Here is a 23,097-nt window from a genome sequence, read left to right as displayed (position 1 = left end):
TTTCATCCGATTAGGTTTTTCTTAGACCAACTTCGGATTCTTATTTTCTAAGTATTGTAATGTTTCAATTCAATAAATCGATCTTTCTTACTTGTCATGCTACAATCTCTTTGGATTAGTCAAATCCTGGTGCTAGTTGACATGATGATTTGGACGGTTAGAGTTGACATTTGAAAACCGTTATTTAGATGACAAAAAACGGTGACATCGTGCTTAATTAATTAGGAGAATTATCAATTATGTGACCCAAAGCGTCTCCATTTAACAGGTCCACATTAACAGCTGCAGGGAATTCTTGGGCAATACTTTTCCACCAAACAAACGTGTGATATGATACGGACTTATGGACTTTAGCTACGGGAATATCATTATAAATTAACAAGACATTATTATGTATCAACATACAGAATATATACATCACCTTTTAAGATACATATTTATTAGTTATCCACGAAAAGAAAATATGCATAAAGTTTGTACTAATTACCTGATTCTTTCTTTGGCTGCTTTCTCATTACCATGTTTTCTTCTTCTGCAAGCAACCATGGCAACCGGTAGCTTGACTACCACGCCAACAGCCCGAAATGAAACCGGAATTGGTGCCATTCTTGACCTAACGTCTAGGCCCGGCAAAGAGGCTAAAGTGGCGTTCGAGTTAGCAATTCACGATCTCAACATCAAAACCGATCAATGGTTGGCTTTATATCTTAAAAACTCTCCAAACAAGCCTGTTCATGCAGCTGTTGCAGGTAAACAAATCTCTTCTGGTACTAGCATGATCAGAAAAAAAGGGTTAGAATCCAAAGTTGGTAACCATATGCTAGAGTTTGATATTCCTTTCCTTTTCAAAAATGGGTTATTTAATTTTTAAGAACGCCAATAGTGGCGTACCCAGGATATTTGTTATGGGGCCGAAACTTTTAAGTTCGATTGTCTTCTCTAAAATGTTAGATCTTTTTAGTCCGGGTATTGTCGATCAGTTACTATGATAAATACTAAATCTCTTCGTTGAATTTTAAATTGACTTGTGACCGGGCGGGGCGGTTAATGTATAAAGTATGGCTCTGAAGAAACACTAGGCTACCCCGGGCAGATTACGGATAATCTGGGGGTTAAATAGATGTTTCCCACGAGGGGTTAGACCCGGCAAAGATGGTTCTTCTGATAACCTGCAAAACAGACACCGTGAGCTCGTCACTGAGAAGGGGGGGGGGTACCTCCTTGTGACCACCCTCCGGCGTGAGAATCAGACTAGATTGCTCTTGAATATAAGTGTATATTAACAGATTGCTAGAGCAGATATCAGGTATAAGATGTAAGATACGAGATAAGATATGATAAGATGAGATGATCATACCATTTGGGGTATTTATAGCCGAAGGTAGGTTTCCAAGAAGGTATAGCCGGCTGAATAGTATTCCTGTTCTACCAACTGTGGCCTACGCACGTGCCATGCTGGTAGTTGGTGGGTAGGCAGCGGCTGACAGTGACCAGGCCTGCTGTGTACTATTCCTTTTCCACCAACTGCCGGCTATGCACGTGGTATGACAGGAGTTGGTGAGTAGGCAGCGGCTAATAGTGACATACAGTACAAGAGCATGCTGCTCGCCATACTGTTGTCAATGAGCTGTCGTATCTCTGGTCAGATCTTTTGCCCATACCTCGTCAGGTTCAGTACAAAAGATCCTCCAGTATCGTACGGACTGGCTTATTTGGGCGGGAGTATTCCCCCTCCCGCCTTTGTGCGGGATTGTTCCCGGCTTTGCTCATTCCTTCAGGTGACTACTGAATTATTGAGAGCCAAGTGCCTTGTGCGTGTAGCCTTGCTGCGCGGGTGGCCTTCCCTGATGGCTTGTATCCGCAGCTGCGGGAACAGGCGGAGTACTTCACCATTGGGAGGCATTTCCTGCGGGAACAGCTTGCGTACTGCGCGTAAGGACGTCACGTCTCTGAGCATGGTGGGTCCTGCGGATCCAGTTGGTTTCTGCGCAGACGTCTCTCTTCAAGGTGAGTCCTGCGGGTCCAACTGGGCTCTGCTGGGACCTACCTCTTCAAGTCCCCCCAGTCAAATGTTCTTCTCATGAATGTTTAATAAAGTGAGGTGAACTTTTAGACTTAAGCAAAGGGTTTTGAAAAGGGTTTAGTTTTAAGGTTTTCCATGGGGATTCTTCCCGCGGAAGTCCTTATGTCACTTGCAGAAATTCCCGACTTTCCTGCTTGATCTTTGGGTATGATGCGGGTAGGTCTGTAACCTCCTCGCAAGTCAGGAGCGTTGAGTCCCACTTGTGTGGATTCTCCATGAGGTTTTGGTAGTTTTGAACATAGTGATCAATTATGTTAAAACCACCAATTCCATCTTGAAGCTTCAAACAATGTAGTTCTCGACGTTCCCGCTATGCGGGGATGTTATTCCCGTTTCCGCAAGCATTGCCCAGAAGATCCTTCTTGGTTTCAATTCCCTGCGGAGCGCTAGGTATGTGAAGGGTTTTGCCTTGACACTGTACCCGCACTCGTCTTACGGTTACTTTACTTCCAAGGTATTCCTGGCGTCAATTCCCTGCGGGTGCTAAGTATGTGAAGGGTTTTACCTTAACACTGTACCCGCACCCGTCTTATAGTTACTTGGTTGCCGAGGAATTCTTGGCTTCAATTCCCTGCAGGTGCTAAGTATGTGAAGGGTTTTGCCTTAACACTGTACTCGCACCTGTCTTACAGTTACTTGGTTGCCAAGGTAAGGGGTATTTTCCCGCTTTTGAATCTTTTTGAAATTTTGAAATTCGAAGAGTTGGTGAAAAGATAAGAACAGTCCAAGCTGTTGAAACGTCGTCCGATGGTTTCTTCTGACTGTGTCAGGACGTGCAGGAAGTTATGGTGACGTGACAGTACATGGTCATTCCAGACGCTTTTTCAGGCGCGTGGGCGCGATTTTTCGGGCGCGTGGCCGCGAAATTAATGGCTCGCGTCCTTTCAACAGCTGTTGCCAGCTTGCTTTTTGCCACGTGTCATAGTTTCATTGCACCTGCGATTTCTCTCTCTTCCGCATTAAATTCATCGCATTAATTGCGATTAGTATATAAAGGGGGAGAGGATCCTTTGTAATCCACACTTTCACTTTTCACTTCTTCAAAACGATTTCCGGCGAATACTCACCTTTTCAGTCGAGCATTCTCTTGAAATCGTTCTCTTCTTTCATACCTGCAAGATGTCTTCTGTTCACGATCTTGAGGCTACAGCCCAGGAGGCTGGGGTGTACGCCGAGAACCCGTCATCCACGTCCGACAAGGATGACAAGAGTACTGCTGGCGAGTGCCAGTGTGCTCTGCCTGTCGATCTATATCAGTACATCGTCAGGAAGTTCATGCTCGAGTCTTTCGAGCCTGAGTTTCCTGAACCTCATCAGACGGTGTATGATGCCCCCAGAGGCAAGATCGGGGTATATGCCGCATTCTTTGTCTATGGGAATCTTAGGTTCCCCTTGACGAAGTTTGTGTACCGTGTTCTGGAGAGGCACGGTGTACACCTGACCGAGGTACACCCGATGGCAATCGCGAAGATTCGCCACTTCGAGTGGGTGTGCCGGATTCTGGGCGTTGAGCCCTTCGTCGACCGCCTGATGATCTTCTACTCTTGGAGGTGCATCCAGGGGTGGTATACTCTGATAACCCGGATCAAGGGTTTGAAGATTTGCGCAACCGAGCGCAGTCTTCGTTCCTGGAAGCGGGAGTTCTTTTATATCTCCGCTCGCGCCATCCCCCTTGCCATGAAATTTAAGAATAGGCAAGCTCTCCCCAGCCTTCACGCCTCCAACTACCAGGAGGCGGAATGGTTTTCAAAGATTTCCCGAGTCCAATCTCCGGTTTACCGGTTTGCGGAGTCCGGGATGGTGATGCTCGGGATGAGCCGGGTGTGGAAGGGTGCGGAGGCGCAAAAGATCCCGATCCTCCTTGAATACGGTTTGAACTCTGTCCCTTACGGTATGCTTCATTTCTTTTTGTTGATTTAGAATCTCTTCTAACTTCTTTCCTGTTTATTTCAGAGGGGAACGACTTGCAGTCGCTCCTGTATCCGCGGGAGGCTGATAGTCCCGCTCGGATGGGGACTCGTGCTCTAGATGAGAACGAGTTGCCCATCCTTGAACAGACGGCGGATCGGTTCGTGGAGGTCTCCCCGCCAGGCCACGAGATCCTGAGCGCCAGGCGGCCAGGTAAGGCGTTATTCAACCCTCGACCCCTCAATGCTGAAACCTCTGCTGGAATTCCTCTAATCTTGTGTTCTGATGAGGAATCCGCAGATGGTCCTCCGTTGGTGCGGAAGAAGAAGGCTGCCGGCGGGAAGGGGAAGGAGAAGGTGGCCTCCACTGCCGATCCGGTGCCTCGGTCTGATTCAGAGGCCGAGAGCGAGGAGGTGGCGGGGAACCCTGGTGGTGATAAGACCACTGCTCCGGAGGCTGCGACGACTGTCACCTCCGGAGAGCCCAGGATGACGACGGTGAGCCGCGTAAAGAGGCCGGCTCCATCGGGTTCGTCCCCGCCTCTCCGCACCTTTAGGCTCAAGAAAACCCGTAAGTACAAACTTCCTTTATTTTTAACTTCATAGCTTTCCATCAATACTTATCTTCTTTTTGCAGGCGTGGATGCTACCGCATTCCAGGGTGGAGCGGGGAGGAGTACCTCCGGACCCATGACGGTAGGCTTGGTCAGCCTACCTGAGGCGACGACCCAGGCGGCTGCGCCTGCTTCCGTTGGTTCAGTTGCTCACCCCGTTGAGCCAACTGTTCCAACTGTGATGACATCACCGCCGGCTGTCAGTGGCATATTTACTGAATCTTTCACTGAGCCGGCGGTGACTTTTTCTGCGGACTCCTCCGCAGCGGCGACCACGGTTGTGAGTTCACCTACGGTGAGTTCACCTCCGCTGGTTTCTACTACCGCGGCGGCCTTCATGCCTCCTCCGTCATCGGCAACGACGACCGATCCTTCAGGTATGCTTGGGGCTTCTCGCCAACCTCTGCCTCCTTCCCATCTGCCTGACCTCTTGGACGGATTTCCCTTGGGTTCAGGTGATGGGTTTGGCGGCTATCGGCCTGCTGTCGACCCTACAGGTGCGTAGGGTTCTTTTGGCCTTTTTTTTTATCATCTTTTCCTAACTGCGTTTTGTTTTGTGCAGTGTCGGATTCCAATGAAGTGTATGTTCCACGCTGGAACATCCGCCGAGGAACAACCCTTCGCACGCCTGTGGAGTGCGTGGAGTGGGCTCGTCACGCAGCTCCCAGTGGTGCGTTGGGGGAAGCAATGGCTAGCTACCAGGAGGGTAGGCTAACCAATGAGCTGCGGATTCTCCTGGCCTGGATGCAGCCGCGCGTCGAGCTGCTTTGTCGTGAAAACGACAAGTTAAAAGCAGCTCGCATCCAAGAAATAGCTTAGGCGCGGGCTGTCCGGGAGGAGAACAAGAGGCTTACCGCCGTGGCTGCGGAAAAGGAGAAGGCCTTCAAGGCCCTCGAGGTTGAAGTTCAGGCCCGTCTCGAGGCCCGTTCCAAGGCTGCCCAAGCTGTTAACGAACAGCTTCGGCTGGCTAAGGAAACTGCACGGAACGCAACCGAGAGGGCCACCAAGGCTGAAGCTGTTGCTGAGCCTCTACGCCTCGAGAATGAGGAACTTAAAGCCAAACTAGAGGCGCTCCAACAGGCTCATGATGCCTTGGCGATGGAAGACGCCAAGAAGCTCCAAGAGATCTTGGACCAGAGGGGGGTGCTTGACCATACTGAGCGGAAGCTAAAGGGCGTTGAAGAGGCTGCGGCTAAAGAAGTGTTGCTTGCCAACCTCAACAAAAGTGAAGCCGAACGCGCCCGTAACCAAGCTCAAGCTGCCCTCCAGGAGGCTCTGGTTGCCAAGGAATGGCTTCTTCGAGAAGCGTTGTCTCAGGTAAGCTTAGCTTCATAATGTCTTCACGCTTTTCTTTGTAAATAGAAAAGGTTTTGATACTTGCATATTTTTTTTTTTGTAGGTTGTGCATCGAGTCTTCACGGACACATCATACGACGATGCCATGAGCGCAGCCCTCAACGCTTCTCATGAGGATGGGGAAAAGGCCGGCTTCCTGCTTGGTCTAGGGTTCGTTGAGAAAGGCATCCCGCCTTCCAACTTCCCTTTGTATGATGTGGATACTGAAGCTGTTTATGACCAAGCAGTGAATCAGTATGCCGCCTTCCCGCATCCGGTGGTGGAGAAGGTGAACGAAGTTGCTGCTGCTGATGATGGGCTAGCTATCCTTAAAGCTTTCCTTGAACCGCCACGCTCTACTGATGGTGCTGGTCCAAGTGGAAGTGGTCCTGAAGCTTGATCCTGAAGATCCCTTCCCACTGTTAGGATAGGTTTAGCTTGTATAGATTTATATTCTTGTAGGCGGGTAGTTACCCGGCCCTTGTAATGAATATTATGAAATATAAATCTTTGTGCGGGTAAGACCGCTACTTTCACTGGATGACTTGCTTTATAAACGTTATATGACTTGCTCATGCATACTTTAGTTTAAATTAGCAATTTTCCAAGTGTTTAGAATAAGTTAACCTTTGAACGTGGTAGATAATAGGTTGAAGTTTTGCTTCCTCCTTCGTGATTGTGCGGGTAGGACCGTCACTTGCACTTAGTAGGATGGCTAAACTTTACCCATATCTGACCTGCGTGGAGGTTTTCCTCATCTTTTTAGAAATTTTCTAAGTGTTTAGAATAAGTTAACCTTTGAACGTGGTAGATAATAGGTTGAAGTTTTGCTTCCTCTTTCGTGATTGTGCGGGTAGGACCGTCACTTGCACTTAGTAGGATGGCTAAACTTTACCTACATCTAACCTGCGTGGAGGTTTTCCTCATCCTTCTGTTAGAAATTTTCTAAAGTATTTTGAATAAGTTAACCGTTCGACGCGCGGTTGTCAATAGGTTCGGTTTCCTCTCGTGATTTGTGCGGTTAGGACCGGCACTTTCATTTAGTTGGATGACCAAAGTTTACCTATGACTGACCTGCGTGAAGGTTTGCCGTTTTTTGGGTTTATGCGGGTTTTGCCGCCTTCCCCACGCAACGACTTTCCACGTAATTATGCGGTGAAAACCGGCATCAGTGTTGAGTAAATTAACCATTCGACGCGCGGTTGTTAATAGGTTAGTGTTCAGTTTCCTCTATCATGATTCGTGCGGATAGACCGGCACTTTCATTTAGTGGGATGACTGAACTTTACCTTTAACTGACCTGCGTGAAGGTTTGCCGTTTTTTGGGTTTATGCGGGTTTTGCCGCCTTCCCCACGCAACGACTTTCCACGTAATTATGCGGTGAAAACCGGCATATCCGTGTGGAAAGTTCATAAAGTATAAATGTAAAATCATCAGCGTCGATGTTCTAAGGAGAATCATTTCCATTAGAAGTGGCTCTGGGCCTTTTACAAATTTGGAATTGATCTACATACAAACTGTGTAATTGAGCTCCCTTCCATGTTGTTGGGATGGGAGTGCCATCGAGCCGATATGCACCTGGTTCGGGATCTCGTTGTTTACGCAGTATGTAGTCTCCAACAATGAAGCTGCAATTTTATTCGTGTTTTCCCCAACTGGGGTTCTACACGCATCAGCTTGCTCAGCGTTCATTGCGCCACGAGGTGCGCGAGCGTCCCATCTCTGACAAATGCTTCGACCATGTCCTTTACGTCTGTGCATTCTTCAGTGTTGTGGCCTTTTGTCCTGTGAAAGTCACAGTATTTGCTCCGATCAGCATTGTGACGATGTCGGATTATTGGAGCCTTTGGCCATGGGAGCTCCTCAGTGGCGAATATCTCGGTGACGCTTTTGGTGAGTGGCGTCCATCTGGAGTTCTGGTTTGACTGTACGTTATCCCTTCCGCCTAACCGATGTTGCAAGCCGGATGAGGTGTCAAAGTCCCACGGATGGCGCCAATGAAGAAACACTAGGCTACCCCGGGCAGATTACGGATAATCTGAGGGTTAAATAGATGTTTCCCACGAGGGGTTAGACCCGGCAAAGATGGTTCTTCTGATAACCTGCAAAACAGACACCGTGAGCTCGTCACTGAGAAGGGGGGGTACCTCCTTGTGACCACCCTCCGGTGTGAGAATCAGACTAGATTGCTCTTGAATATAAGTGTATATTAAGAGATTGCTAGAGCAGATATCTGGTATAAGATGTAAGATACGAGATAAGATATGATAAGATGAGATGATCATACCATTTGGGATATTTATAGCCGAAGGTAGGTTTCCAAGAAGGTATAGCCGGCTGAATAGTATTCCTGTTCTACCAACTGTGGCCTACGCACGTGCCATGCTGGTAGTTGGTGGGTAGGCAGCGGCTGACAGTGACCAGGCCTGCTGTGTACTATTCCTTTTCCACCAACTGCCGGCTATGCACGTGGTATGACAGGAGTTGGTGAGTAGGCAGCGGCTAATAGTGACATACAGTACAAGAGCATGCTGCTCGCCATACTGTTGTCAATGAGCTGTCGTATCTCTGGTCAGATCTTTTGCCCATACCTCGTCAGGTACAGTACAAAAGATCCCCAGTATCGTACGGACTGGCTTATTTGGGCGGGAGTATTCCCCCTCCCGCCTTTGTGCGGGATTGTTCCCGGCTTTGCTCATTCCTTCAGGTGACTACTGAATTATTGAGAGCTAAGTGCCTTGTGCGTGTAGCCTTGCTGCGCGGGTGGCCTTCCCTGATGGCTTGTATCCGCAGCTGCGGGAACAGGCGGAGTACTTCACCATTGGGAGGCATTTCCTGCGGGAACAGCTTGCGTACTGCGCGTAAGGACGTCACGTCTCTGAGCATGGTGGGTCCTGCGGATCCAGTTGGTTTCTGCGCAGACGTCTCTCTTCAAGGTGAGTCCTGCATGTCCAACTGGGCTCTGCTGGGACCTACCTCTTCAGGCTCTCAATTATTTTAATAGGATAGTTTTTTTAACTTTTTAACTATTAAAACTGTAAAGCTTAAATGCTATTTGCGCTTAACTAGTGTTATACCCGGTGCGTTGCGCCGGGCATGTTAGTAAAACCCAGGCGATGATAAACCCGAACGTTGTCAGACCCGGGCATTGAGCCGGTAAGTCAACGAACTTCAGTTGGTTTCGATTAAGTGTGTTATGATACCGGAACTAAAAACCAAAAATAAAATAAAAACATATAAAATTTGAGGTGGATCAATTGAGTGGCGTCAGTCGGAAACACTCAGGCCTTGGGAAGATCCGAGCATTTCAAACAATAAAGTTACGTATTGTCATATTCCTCATTAAAATCAAAACAATTACAATAAAGTGGCAGGCAAATGGGCAACAAGCTGCGCCGCCACCCCCTTTTGAATAGCAAAACCAATTCTACTAAAAACAAAGCGTTGGGTCGTAGGAGACGAAAAAGTACCATGTACGACACGCTGAACCCTGTTTAGAAAATTTACAGCCTCCGGGGCCAGAAACCCAAATGTATCAAAAGCAAAAGGGAGAAACACATGCTGATTTTCTAAACAGACTTTCTCGTGTTTGACAACTTTGCCCGATTCAGCCTTCAACGCAGCCTGACCCATAACAAATCTGCGGTCCCTAAGCCCGACAAGAGGGGACACTCTTGTAAGGTCCACACAGGCGTGTTTCCCCCCTGCCCACCCAAACACAAGAATATCAGCTGGTCGTAACGTAGACCTCCCTTCGAGCGGATCTGTAAGAAAGTTAGCAGGGGCCTCCTTTTTAACAGAGATCCCTACCCGTTTAAGAACATCACACAGAACATCCCTAACCAAATTAATTGTATAATATAAGCGTAGTTGTTATACATTTGTTAAATTAATTTATAATAGGTTTATATAATCATTTGTATAATTTTAAAATCTCAAATATTTTTTTTCTCAACGTTTGGTGTCAAAGTTTTATTGGGTTGGTTGTATTTCACTAAGTTAGTTTAAAATTTTCTTAAGAGTCCCTTAGGATTAAATCTATAATATATATAAACGAAAACCCAAAAATTCTATGTGTCGTGATGTGGTCGCTCCCCCTTTTATGGAAGCCATCAGATTTCTTAATTTTTAAATGGAGGCCTCTCATTGATTTAACCCAAATTTATGGGTATGGGTCTTACCAAAACCAGATAACTCTTAAACGGGTTATAACATCTCATTAAATTAAAAATTAATCTTACCAATTATTTGATATGAAAATCCTACAAAATAGGAATATACTAAAATTTAATATCCAATTTAAAAAAAAAGATATTATTTATAATTAATAAACAATTTTATAGTAAAAAACATAAGCGGGTCATGGGTCAACAAATCAAGATAGCTTTTAAACGGGTTATAACATATCATTTATTTATAAAACTCTTTCATCATCAAACCTTAAGTATATTATTAACTTTCTCACAATAAAGAAAATTAAAATCCAAAAAATAAATATTAAAAAACAAAAAATGTAAAACAACCATTCTTTCAAGCCATCAGATTACTTTATTTGTAAATGAAGGCTTCTCACGCATTTGACCCGAATTCACGGGTAAAGGTCTCACCAAACCCAAATAGCTCTTAAACGGGTTATAACATCTCATTATATTAAAAAAAATAATCTAATCAAATATTTGATATGAAAATCCTATAAAATAGGAATATAATAAAAATTAATATCCTATTTTATTTAAAAAAAAGATATTATTTATAATTAAGAAACAATTTTATAATAAAGAAAATAAACGGGTAATGGGTATCACCAAACCCATATAGCTTTTAAACCGGATTATAACATATTATTTATTTGTGAAACCATTTCATCATCAAACCTCAAGTATATTAATTATTAACTTTCTTACAATAAATAAAATTAAAATCCAAATATACACATATAAATATTAAAAACGAATAATATAAAACAACTCCCGTAATACAGGGAATAAAATCTAATTGCATATATACTACAACAAGAACAACCCTACCTAAGAAATTCTATAAATAATATAGCTATTGATAGGGTCTAGAGAGAATGGAACATAAAAAAACCTTATTTCTAATCCTAGGAATAGAAATGCACCTAACACCACAAACAAATAATAAAGAACTAAGAGCATTCTCATCCAACCCTCATATTATGTGAGGGGTTTTAGGGGCATTTATATATTTTTCTTTCTAAACTTTGAAATTACATATTTTCTCAAACCATGTTTAAAGAGCATTATACATTTTGTATTAAAAACTTGTATTATAGGGAAATATGTAATTTCAAAGGTTTAGGAAGGGAAAATATGTAAAAATCCCTTAGAGAGTGATTCAGGGTGTTGTGAGTTGAGAGTTTTTATATTTTAGAAAAAGTAGTGATTTTCTGTATATTTGAAAAGATACTGTTCATCCTCTATAATTTTTTAATATATTTTGAAAGTGGTTGTGAGTGAAGGAAAGAGAAAATGTAATGATAAAAGGTATAAAAAGTATTATTTAATTGAAATGGAGAGAGAAAATAAAATAAGTTTTGATATAATTTTTGGTTTAGAGATAGGGGTGGGATGAGAATGCTCTAAAATAGCGTTTGTTATGCAGTAATGATAGGAGAAATAGAATGACTGATTGCGCGAGAATGAAAAAAGTGATGTTTGGTTGCTCAATGGAATGGAATCACTCATTACACATGAAATCTCATTCCATCAAAATCATTATTTCCTACCCCCTTCTTTTTTTTTTTCCATTCCATTCCTGTTTCACATTGTTTTCTCAACAACACCACTTGACAACAACAACAATCACCACCACCACCACTACTATCGCCACCGCCACCACCTGACCGTCACTGTCGCTGCCACCACCACCACCATCACTGCCAACATTACCTTAGCACCAGCGCTACCACCACCGCTGTAACCACCACAACCATTGTCATTGCCGCTGCCTAACTACCAATGCCACCACCACCGTCGTTGCGTGAACACAACCATCGTCGCCACCACCCTACCACCACCACCATCGGCACCACCACCATCATCGTTGCCTTTTCCACTGCCATCACCACCGTCGCCATTACAATTTTTTTTTATTTTTCTAAAATTCTTTTGAAATATGAGTATTTTTATTATTTTTATTTCATTTATACATTTTTTGCGGATACTAAACAATATAAAATAATAATTAATTTCATTCTAATAGGTAAACCAAAAAAACAAAGGAATGTAATAATGCATTTCATTCCCTTGCCCATTTCATTTCTTCTATCATTTCATTCCTAAAGCAAGGTTAGACATGGATGGGAAAAGTAACCTCAATCATTATCATATCTAACCATGCCTTAGGAATGTAATAATCCATTTCATTCCCTTTCTTAGGTAAGTAAAAGTGACGAACTCTATGCCTCTCGCGCCTCAAGTGCGCTTTTTAAAACCATGGATATAACTCTAACCAGCGATGTCATATGAGTCCTTTTCAATACTCAAATCATGTGAATCTCTCTCCCTTTATCTTATTATCTGATGTATTAACACTTCTAACTTTTTCTTTATAACCTCAATTATTATCATGTCTAACCTTGTGTGTCCATACGCATACTCTAACATCCTCCCTCCACTATCTTCACATGCAGCAAAAGAACTTATTGATGAACACAAAGTGAAAGCCATTTTGGGAGGACATTCATGGGAAGAAGCATCAACCATAGCCGAGGTTATCAGTGACACTAAACTTGATCATGACATGCCCGTCTTTCTATCCTTAACTGACACGATTCCATCACAAGAAACCAATCAATGGCCATTTTTCATTCAAGCAGTTACCACACAATCCACACAGATGAATGCAGTGGCTGCCATTTTACACTCAATGGACATACGCCAAGTCACTCTCATATACGAGACCTCCTCATCCGCGTCAATCATTTCTCATCTCACTCAGTCACTTCGTCAAACAGGTTCCGAGCTAACCAATATTTTACCCCTCACATGTACTTCATGTTCCTTATATGAAGAGCTTGAGGTTACGAAGAGACAACAACGTAAGGTGTTCGTGATTCATACATCTTTTGAGCTTGGAGTGAGGTTGTTTCAGACGGCAAAGAAGATGGACATGATCGGAGATGGGTATCTATGGATCGCAACTAATGCAATCATGGATTATTTCCATTCCGTTAATTCCACCGTCATTTCTTCTCTGAAAGGTATGGTTGGAGTCAAAAGTTACTTCCCAGAAAACAATCCAGAGTTTTTGCATTTCAGGAAAAGATTCCGGCATAAGTTCCATTCCGATTACCCGGAAGAAAAGCAGGAGGAGCCTGGAATCTTCGCCATGCAAGGATTTAACGCCTTGCATATGATGGAAGAAAACTTCGATGAACTGAAACCAATTCGGGTGAATACAGTAGAGATTGTTAACGTGAATGGGAAGGGATATCATAGTGTGTACTGGACAGAAGGATTGGGGTTTTCGGAGACGGTTCAAAATGAGATCAATGGAGAAACTAGTTACACCCATTCGATTGATAATATTGGACATGTTCTGTGGCCGGCGCAACCATGGTATGCTACTAGAAGTCGCCGGTATCTGCTTGAAAGTCCAGGGAAAAAGATGAAAGTCGGTGTTCCTGGTAATTCTTTGTTCAAGCAATTCGTGCTGGTGGATCATGAAACCGGTAACGTCGATGGGTTTGTTATTGAGGTGTTCGATGAAATGATGAGAAAAATGAATCTACCATATGAACGAATTCCATTTAATGGTTCATATGATGACTTGATCAGAGAAATACATTTAAAGGTCATATATTTTCACAATCCAACACTCATAAAAACATATCTTTAATTTGAGATACATATGTTTATTTTTGTTTTTATTTTGTGGCAGAATTTCGATGCTGTAGCCGGTGATGTAACGATCCTATCGGAAAGGCATGAATTCGCGGATTTCACCCAGCCGTACACCGAGTCGGGTTTGGAGATGATTGTACCAGTTAAATCCAGATTATCAAACCAGCCATGGTTGTTCTTGAAGCCTTTCACAGCAAAAATGTGGTTGATAACTGCAGCAATTACTATTTACAATGGGTTTATTATTTGGTTAATTGAGAGAAACCACAATAAAGATCTTCAAGGCTCCATCATAAACCAAATAGGAATCATCCTTTGGCTTGCATTCTCCACATTCTTCACTTTGCGCGGTAACTTATACTAACTCGCAGTATTGTGATGTCTAAGCTCTCAATATATTTTCGTGGGTAAATTCTAATGTTGATAATAAAAAAATGGACAAAATATTATTTTTTAAAGTTATTATTGTTGTAAATTTTCTCTTTAAAAACAAATTTTTCCGCTTTTATCTTGTACATTAAAGGATTTGAATCCCAACCTCACATTTGTGAGGGGATATTTTTTATGGAATCCCAATGAAAACATTAATTGTTTACTATGAAATATAATTAAAAAGAAATGGATAAAAAGATGTTTGCACGTCAACTCAACTAGATCTATACTAATAATCGCCTGATCCCTCTTTGATATGTTAACCAACTTAACTAAGGGAATGATTGAGCTTGAGTTCACCTAGACTCGAGCTTCGCTTATTTAACTCAGGACTTAGGAGAACCAGGCTCGTTTTAAGCTCTATTTCAAAAGCTTGAGCTCGTTTTGGGCTTAGCTTGTTTACTGTTTATTTATCCATTCAGTAATTTATGTATTTATATTTATAATTTTAAATTTTTTATATAACATAAACTATTTAGTTATTGTTATCGTAATTTTAGATATCATAATAGCAATACAAAAAATTAATACTAATATTATTGTTATGAAATAATTATTACATATAAAATAAAAGTTAGATAAACAATAGAGTAGCTTTGTTTACGCTCACAAATCTACTTGAGCAACTCTATTATTAAACAAGTTTTACTTTTTAGGCTTGATCTCATACTCAAGGTTATTTTGACTCGCCTTGTTTCAAGCTTTTAGCGAGCCTATCTTAGTAGCTCATGAGCAACTTAGTTCGTTTTCACCCCAAAACCCATCCATAGTGCCCTTTAGTGCTACCTTTGCTAGCCTGCCCTATTATTTATGATCTTTTTCTTTAATAGGTGATAAGATGCATAGTAATTTGTCAAGAATGGCGGTGGTGGTGTGGCTATTTGTGGCACTAATTATCACACAAAGTTACACTGCTAGCTTGGCAAGTATGCTCACGGCTCAAAGGCTTGAACCCACGATAGAGAGCGTTGAGATGCTTAGAAACATGAATGCAACCGTGGGCTACTGCAATGGATCGTTTATAAACAGATATTTGAACGAAGTTTTAGAGTTTGATAATTATAATATCAACAGCTATAACTCGACCCATGGATACGCCGAGGCCCTTAATAGTGGTGAAATCAAGGCAATCTTTCTTGAAGTTCCTGCAGCTAAAGTTTTTCTAGCTCAGTACTGCAAGAGTTTTATCAGAACCGGAGAGACATTCAAAGTTGGAGGCTTCGGATTTGTAAGTCCTCTTGTTTTTATTTTCTCATAATTCATATATAAGTATCCAAAATTTGGAATAAATGTTATATGAATTTTCATCCATTAAAAATACAATTGTGATGATCTTTGAGCTATTAATTTGAGAAAAGAAAATATATATAACCCAAATCGTTTTCAGTTATGAGTAAACGGGTTTTACTGACACCTCTGCATAACTGGTTTAAAGTTGGAATATATGCAAATTATAATTATCACAGGTCATTATGGGGTGGTAGTAAGTGACGGATCCAGAATAATTTTTTCTATGGGTTCACCTTTTTTCGGTATTCAAATTTCACAGAACCAAGCATTAAATTTTTTGGCCCAGCCAGGCTTTGTCGGAGAATAAATATAATACAATACCACAACAAAACAATATGTTAATTTAAAAAACATGTAAGGTCATTAAAAATGAAAAAAATTACAATAAATGGGTTGTGAATGTGTGATGTGTGAATAGGTCCGGAAATAATCAGAAGCGAAAACGTGTTTTTTAGCTATTACACCCCAACTAAATACACAATAATGGTTTACCAAAAAGAAAAAAAAATATTATCAAAATAGGATTTAGAAAGACTTGAAGTTGACACATTTCAAATAAAACCCAAACTAATAGCACATTGATTGCTTACCAAAAAGAAAAAAAAATATGTAATCAAATGGGCCTTTCAAAATCCAGAAATATTGTTTTAAAGGAACTTGCCACTACACCATCTTAAACTTTTTGATATTGGTTTACTTTTAAAAATCTTATGGGTTCACTAATACTTTTTATATATCCTTTTAATGTAAAGTTTGAAAATCAATGGGTTCCAGTGAACCCAGGGAACCCGCACTAAATCCGCCCCTGCGTGTAGTTTAGTCGAAGGATATTATATATTGCCATTTAAAAAAAAGGAGTTAGTTTCATAGGGTCTATAGTTTATAGATATTCTAACACGGTGTTGTATAATTTATGCAGGCATTTTATAAGGGGTTTCGGCAACTTTCAGAAGCCAACAAGGCACTAATGGATGTATCGGAAAGTGGGACACTCAAAGCACTCGAGGTTAAACATCTAATTTCGGAGGAGTGTGTGGATGAAGAATCTTCACCTGATGAAGCCGGGAGGCTTAACCTCCGCAGCTTCTGGGTACTGTTTGTGTTAACCGGAGGGACATCAACAGTTCATTCTTCGGGCGGTGCGTGTTGGGTGCGTAAAGCTGGCAAGACCTGCATTTTCTGATGTATGCCAGTGCATCCGTATGCATCCCCGGCCAAAAGTATCCCGCGTTGTTTAGCTTTGCTACAACAGCGCGGGGACCTGCGTGTACTCCACAGATGCCCTCGTGTACTTCCCTTAGGAGGTAGTCAGCGTCTTGGTTGTCCACGCATCTTAAGAGTGGGCCAAGAAAGTTACGTCTGTAAAGGATGTCATTGACGAGTTGATAATTCAGTGCTTTACAGCGTAGTTTTCTTGCCTGTGTTTTTGACTCTGGTAGTGTTCCTGCTGCAAGGTAATTTATTATTGGTGTCATCCACGTTTCTGTACCGGTTTGGATGACACAAATTTCCTTGTGCGGGACTGATGGTGCTTCGAGGAGTTCAATGCGGATGTCCTTTCCCAAGTGGGTGAAGGCTAGTGATGCAAGCTTGCTTAACGCATCCGCAGATTTGTTTTCGCTGCGCTTGACGTGTATGACTTTACAATCATTAAAATCACGCATAAGGGTTTTTGCCTGGGCGAGGTACAGGGCCATTGTGTCGTTCACAGCCGTGTACGTCCCATTTATTTGGTTGGCCACCAGCATGGAATCCACGTGGGCTTCCAAGTTTTTCACTCCCATCTTACGCGCAATTCTCAATCCGGCCAAGAATGCTTCATATTCGGCTTCGTTATTCGTACTTGGAAAATCCAACCGAATAGCGTAAGTATATTCTTGGCCTGCTGGGTTGGTTAATTTTAACCCTGCGCTTAAACCTTTGTTACTGGCTGCTTCATCAGTGTAGAGTCTCCAGACATCATTGATGTCCTGTGCTGGGGAGGGTTGAGCCTCCTCCTGGCACTCTTTCTCCCGCGAAGCGGGGACTTCTGCAATAAAATCGGCCAGGACCTGGCCTTTTATGGCTGGTCTTGGCTTGTACTTAATTGCATATTCTCCCAATTCAATTGCCCATTTGGCTAGACGTCCCGATAATTCGGGTTTGCCTAGAACGTTTGAGAGTTTGAAGTTGGTGAGAATGGTGATTGGGTGGCCCTGGAAATATCGTCTTAACCTGCGTGAAGCGTGTATAAGTGCTAAGACCAATTTTTCGAGGGTAGAGTACCGGGTTTCTACGTCTGTTAGTACACGGCTAACATAATAGATTGGCATCTGGATGCCTTTTCGTTCTATTAGCAGGACTGCCCCGGTTGCTCTATCTGTTGCGGAAAGGTATATGATTAACTCCTCTCCCGCTTGTGGTGCTGTAAGTGTTGGGAGTTCGATCAGGCGTGACCGAATCTCCTGAAAAGCTGCTTCCGCTTCTGGTGTCCAGCAGAAGTGCGTTTTCTTTAAGCAGTTTCTCAATGTTGACACGAAAGGAAACGACTTATCCGCATGGTTTGCCAAAAAGCGATTAAGTGCGACTAGTCGTCCATTCAGTGTCTGAGCCTGTTTGATGGTGGTAGGTGATTCCATTTTAACAATGGCTTCGACCTTTTCAGGGTTCGCTCTGAAGCCATCTTTAGTAACAATGACTCCCAAGAACTTCCCTTCTTCCATCCCAAATGAACACTTGCTCGGGTTGAGCTTCATGTTTATCTTTCTGAGCGTGTTGAAAGTTTCTTCAATGTCTTTCAACATCGCTTCTGGCTCGGGGCTTTTGATGACCAAATCATCCATATAGACTTCCAAGTTTCTCCCGATTTGGGCATGAAACTCTTTGTCCATCAGTCGTTGGTACGTGGACCCTGCATTCTTAAGTCCGAATGGCATCATTTTATAACAAAATGTACCATCGGGCGTCCGAAATGCGGTTTTGTCCTGGTCATCTACGGCCATGTGGATTTGATGGTACCCCTTATACGCATCCAAGAAGCATTTAAGGCGAAATGGTGCCAACGAATCCACCTTAAGATCAATTTCTGGTAACGGATAACAATCTTTGGGGCATGATTTGTTCAAATCTTTGAAATCTATGCACATGCGCCATTGTTTGTCATTCTTCGGTACCATTACGGGATTTTGCAACCCATGTTTGATATCTACTAACGCGTACGATGCCTGCGTCAAGGAGTTCCTTGACTTGGGTTCTACACGCGTTAGTTTGTTCAGGCCCCATTACTCTGCGCTTTTGTACGACTGGCGTAACAGCCGGATCGCACTTGAGCTTATGCTCCGCCTTACTCCGGGGTACACCAGTCATGTCAGCTGGTGCCCACGCAAAGATGTTAGCGTTTTTCTGCAGTAAGCGTTTGAGTAGGGTGCGGGTGGGATCAACGATTGTTGGTCCAATGGTAACGGCCTGGTCGGGGTATTTGCCATTGAAGGCCCATTTTTCCGGTTCGGTGATGGTTGGTTTAGCCATTTTCGGTTTGGGTTTAGATGAGACAGATGCGATGCATACCTGGGGAATGCCAGTGATCATCGCTACACCCTCAGCTGTTGGCCATCCCATCATGCCGTGGACTGAAGATACCACGGCGTTGAATCTTGCCATCCCGTCTCTTCCGAATAGGATGTCGTACGTGTGGTGTGGCTTTTTCATCACGACAAAATCCACGTCTTCTGTGCGTGAATGATTCCCATCGGTAAGAGTAACGGGGAAAGATAGGATACCCAGGGGGTTTCTGTACTGCCGTCAAACCCTTCCATTGAAGCGTAGACCGTTTCCAAGCGTTCTTTGTCTTCATCATCCAGCTTATCAAAGAACTGCCTGTACATCACTGTCGACGAAGCGCCGTTGTCAGCAAGAGTGCGGGAAGTGATGTAATGCCCCAGCTGGCTTCTGATGACGATGGGGCCTTCTTTGCTGGGGCCTCCTGGCACTCGCGGGAAGCGTACCTCAGCTTCCTTCCACGCGCATGGTTCTGTCACTCGTCTTTTTCTTCCTCTGACCTTGCCATGAACCATGTTGATGCTGATGTCGACGGGCTTTCGTCCGTTACCTCTGTACCGGTTGTCATTCCTTCCTCCCTTCCTGATTGATGCCACGAGATGTGCAAGTCTTCCATCCTTGACAAATGTCTCAACAATATCATTCAAGGATGTGCACTCTTCAGTACCATGACCCTTTGTCCCGTGGAAATCACAGGATTTGCTTTGATCCGCATTAGGTTTCTGCCGGATCAATGGGGCTTTTGGCCATGGCAATTTTTCCGTGGCAAATATCTCCGTGACGCTCTTGGTGAGTGGCGTCCACCGGTGTTTTCGGTTTGAAGGGTGTGTGTTGTCCCTTCCGCCAACAAGAGGGCGAGAGCTGGATGAGGTGTCAAAGTTTACCCTTGACTGCCAAATACCTAGCCTCCTCTTTTTGTTCTGCCGGGCGATCCGGACATTGTTCTCTCTTGTCCTCTGCGTGTAGAGGTGTGTACTCTGGGGAAGATCCCTTCCCAGTTGCTTTTCCGTCTCGGCAAAGCGCTTTGCCGCCGTCATGATGGCATCCCATGTTGATGGCATGCCATCCTTACCCGTCAATGTGCGGATAAGTTCTGGGTATTCGGCGCCTTGGATGAAGGCGGCGCGAACCAGATCCTCACTTATGTTGCCGAGACTTAGCTTTTTGGAGTTGAAGTGGGTGATGAAGTCTAGTAAAGATTCATCATCCTCTCTCACGCAGTTGAGGATCGTCCACTGCTCTTCAGTGTACTTCCTCTGTTGGCTGAAGTGCTGGCTGAACTTGTTCTGAAAGTCCGCCCAGTCATATATGTGGTGGATCGGTAAACGATCGAACCATGCCCTGGCCGCTCCGACCAGAGTCATCTGGAACATGTAGCACCACGTGGGTTCCGTCCAGTTGCTGACGGTAGCCCCCGCAATGAACCTGTTCAAATGGTCGTCTGGGTCGGATAGACCATCATAAGTGCCAATGTTGGACATCTGTTTGGCACTTCTCGGGGCGATTGCTTCCGCAATGTCCCTTGCGAATTTTGACTTTCCTGCATTTGTAGCAGTTGGTCTAAAGGTTTTGGAGAAGTCACGCGGGTTTCTCTCCGCGATTGGTTTAAAAGCTTCCCCAAAATTCCTTTTTGGTTGGACGTCCGTTTCTTTACGCTTCCCTTTCGCCTTATGGCGAGGGTTTGCGTCGGTATCGGACTCCAACTCGTCGTCTGAGTACTCGCACTCACTGCTCATATTGAGGTGTTGGCGAGTACTGCCGAATTCGTCAGCCTGTTGAGCTGAACGCAAGCGTTCATCCAATTCGGCTTGGAATTCTCTTTGCCGTGCTTCGGCCCACGCCTTCACTTGATCTAGTGTTTGGCGAGGGGCCCTTGTTCGTTTTTCCAACTGGGTGTCAGTGAACCCCAGTGGAATATTTACTGCACTTGCCCCGGCTTGGGTAGTCGGGGTAGTGTTCGTAAGATTTATGTAACCGCCGGTGTTCCCCCCAGTTGCTGGGGTTGTGATTACCGGGGTTTCTTGGTCGGTTACTGGCCTTTGGACCGGAGTAACATTAACCATTTCTTCAGAAATTGTGAAAAAACTAAAATAGTTCTAGCTTTTATGCACGGATGGCGCCAATGAAGAAACACTAGGTGAACCCTGGACAGATTATAGATAATCTGGGGGTTAAGTAATGTTTCCCACGGATGAGATCTAGCTGAGAAGGTTGTTCTTCAGGAGACCTGCAAAACAGACACCGTAAGCTCGTCACTGAGAAGGGGGGGTTCCTCCTTGTGACCACCCTCCGGCGTGAGAATCAGACTAGGTTGCTCTGAATATAAGAGTATATTAAGAGATTGCTAGATAAGATTGAGATATCAGATGATCTTACCATTCCAAGATGTTGGAGTATTTATAGCCGAAGGTAGGTTTCCTAGAAGGTACAGCCGGCTGAATAGTATTCCTGTTCTACCAACAGTGGACTATGCACAGGCCATACTGGTTGGTGGATAGGTTACGGCCAACAGTCACAAAGCCGGCTGCACTATTCCACCAACTGTAGATTATGCACGTCCCACCTACTGTGGATTATACGCAGGCCATGCTGGTTGGTGAATAGGTTACGGCCAACAGTAACACTATTCTACCAACTGTAGGCTGCGCATGCCCCTCAGTAAGAGTTGGTGAGTAGGCAGCGGCTAATAGTGACAAACAGTACTAGAGGGTGCTCCTCCTCGTACTGTTGTCGGTGAGCTGTCACCCTGTGATTGGCTCATGGGCTGTTCTGGTCAGATTGTCTGTCCTATCCATACCTTGGTAGGTATAGTACAAAAGATCTTTCAGAATCATACAGACTGGCTCATTTTGGCGGGATTGTTCCCGCCTTGCTCATTCCTTCATGTGACTACTGAAGTAGCTATTGTCTTGTGCGTGTAGCCCTGCTGTCTGCGGGTAGCCTTCCCTGATGGCTTGTATCCGCAACTGCGGGAACAGGCGGGGTACTTCACCATTGGGAGGCTTTCCCTGCGTGTACAGCTTGCGTACTGCGCGTAAGGTTCTCTGAGCATGGTGGGTCCTGCGGGAGCAGATGGCCTTTGCGCAGACGTCCCTGTTCAAGGTGAGTCTTGCGGGACCAACTGGGCTCTGCTGGGACCTACCTCTTCAGTTTCCGCAACTTTCAGAAGCCAACAAGGCACTAATGGATGTATCGGAAAGTGGGACACTCAAAGCACTCGAGGTTAAACATCTAATTTCGGAGGAGTGTGTGGATGAAGAATCTTCACCTGATGAAGCCGGGAGGCTTAACCTCCGCAGCTTCTGGGTACTGTTTGTGTTAACCGGAGGGACATCAACGGTTGCTCTTGTCATCTACATCGTCATAAGCATCAATGAATTTAAAAAATCAAAACTAGAAGATACAAACCTAATATCAGCATTTATTAAAGATTGTCGACGTCTCATTCGACGATCATCTAGCATAGTTTTGCCAGTGTAGAAACGCTAGACACACTCGAAACATTCATCAGTTAGATAACACAGAAAACTATTCATAAGTCATTACAAGTAATTAAAGCTCCCATAGATATGTTCATAAGTTAATGGTATAGGAGCAACAACAGCACAGTTTCTTTTTCTTGTAAATCATGTTATGTACAAAGATGTTTTAATTAATTGTAAATCAGCTTACTCTTAGTTTCATTGCTTGTGAAATAATTTCTTGTTTCGTATCTTTTGTCGTCGTATAACTGGTCGTACACATATTTTAATCCAGAATCACCATTCACCATTCTGACCCATTACGTGCACCTAATAGTTAAACATGTCTACATAATTATCTATGGTTAAGGAGATATTTGATTTAGTAAGAGGCAGGTACATGCATGTTGGGTCTTGAAATTTCATCATCGAAAATGACATAAGTAGACATATATAAATATAGATAATATGGCTTGTAAAATAAGAATTGTTCACGACTTTGAATGAGTAATAAGACTGACCTTGATGTCTTTTAATTTTAAATTAGACCATATATAGCTTTCCAGAAT

General features: G+C 43.6%; 1 protein-coding gene across 1 annotated transcript; it reads left to right on the top strand.

The window, feature by feature from the left end:
* Positions 1-463: 463 nt before the first annotated feature.
* On the top strand, positions 464-22,822 carry LOC143531015 (glutamate receptor 2.2-like). Its single transcript, XM_077026414.1, has 6 exons — positions 464-749; positions 12,596-13,758; positions 13,846-14,158; positions 15,071-15,468; positions 16,450-16,536; positions 22,290-22,822. The coding sequence occupies exons 1-6, from the start codon at positions 464-466 to the stop codon at positions 22,545-22,547; spliced, it is 2,505 nt and encodes an 834-aa protein (XP_076882529.1). The 3' UTR covers positions 22,548-22,822.
* The last annotated feature ends 275 nt before the right edge of the window (positions 22,823-23,097 follow it).

This window comes from Bidens hawaiensis, unplaced genomic scaffold, assembly GCF_021521415.1.
Source record: "Bidens hawaiensis isolate Kalapana, Puna unplaced genomic scaffold, B.hawaiensis_p1.1 tig00009070_1, whole genome shotgun sequence".
Taxonomy (NCBI): domain Eukaryota; kingdom Viridiplantae; phylum Streptophyta; class Magnoliopsida; order Asterales; family Asteraceae; genus Bidens; species Bidens hawaiensis.
The sequence above is the reverse complement of the archived record's forward strand: the minus strand, read 5'-3'. Positions and strand labels throughout refer to the sequence as shown.

Coding starts and splice junctions, on each gene's coding strand:
- LOC143531015 (XM_077026414.1), top strand. CDS start 464: ATGCATAAAGTTTGTACTAATTACCTGATTCTTTCTTTGGCTGCTTTC. Junction 750..12,595: donor TGTTCATGCAGCTGTTGCAG/GTAAACAAATCT, acceptor CTTCACATGCAG/CAAAAGAACTTATTGATGAA. Junction 15,469..16,449: donor AAGTTGGAGGCTTCGGATTT/GTAAGTCCTCTT, acceptor TAATTTATGCAG/GCATTTTATAAGGGGTTTCG.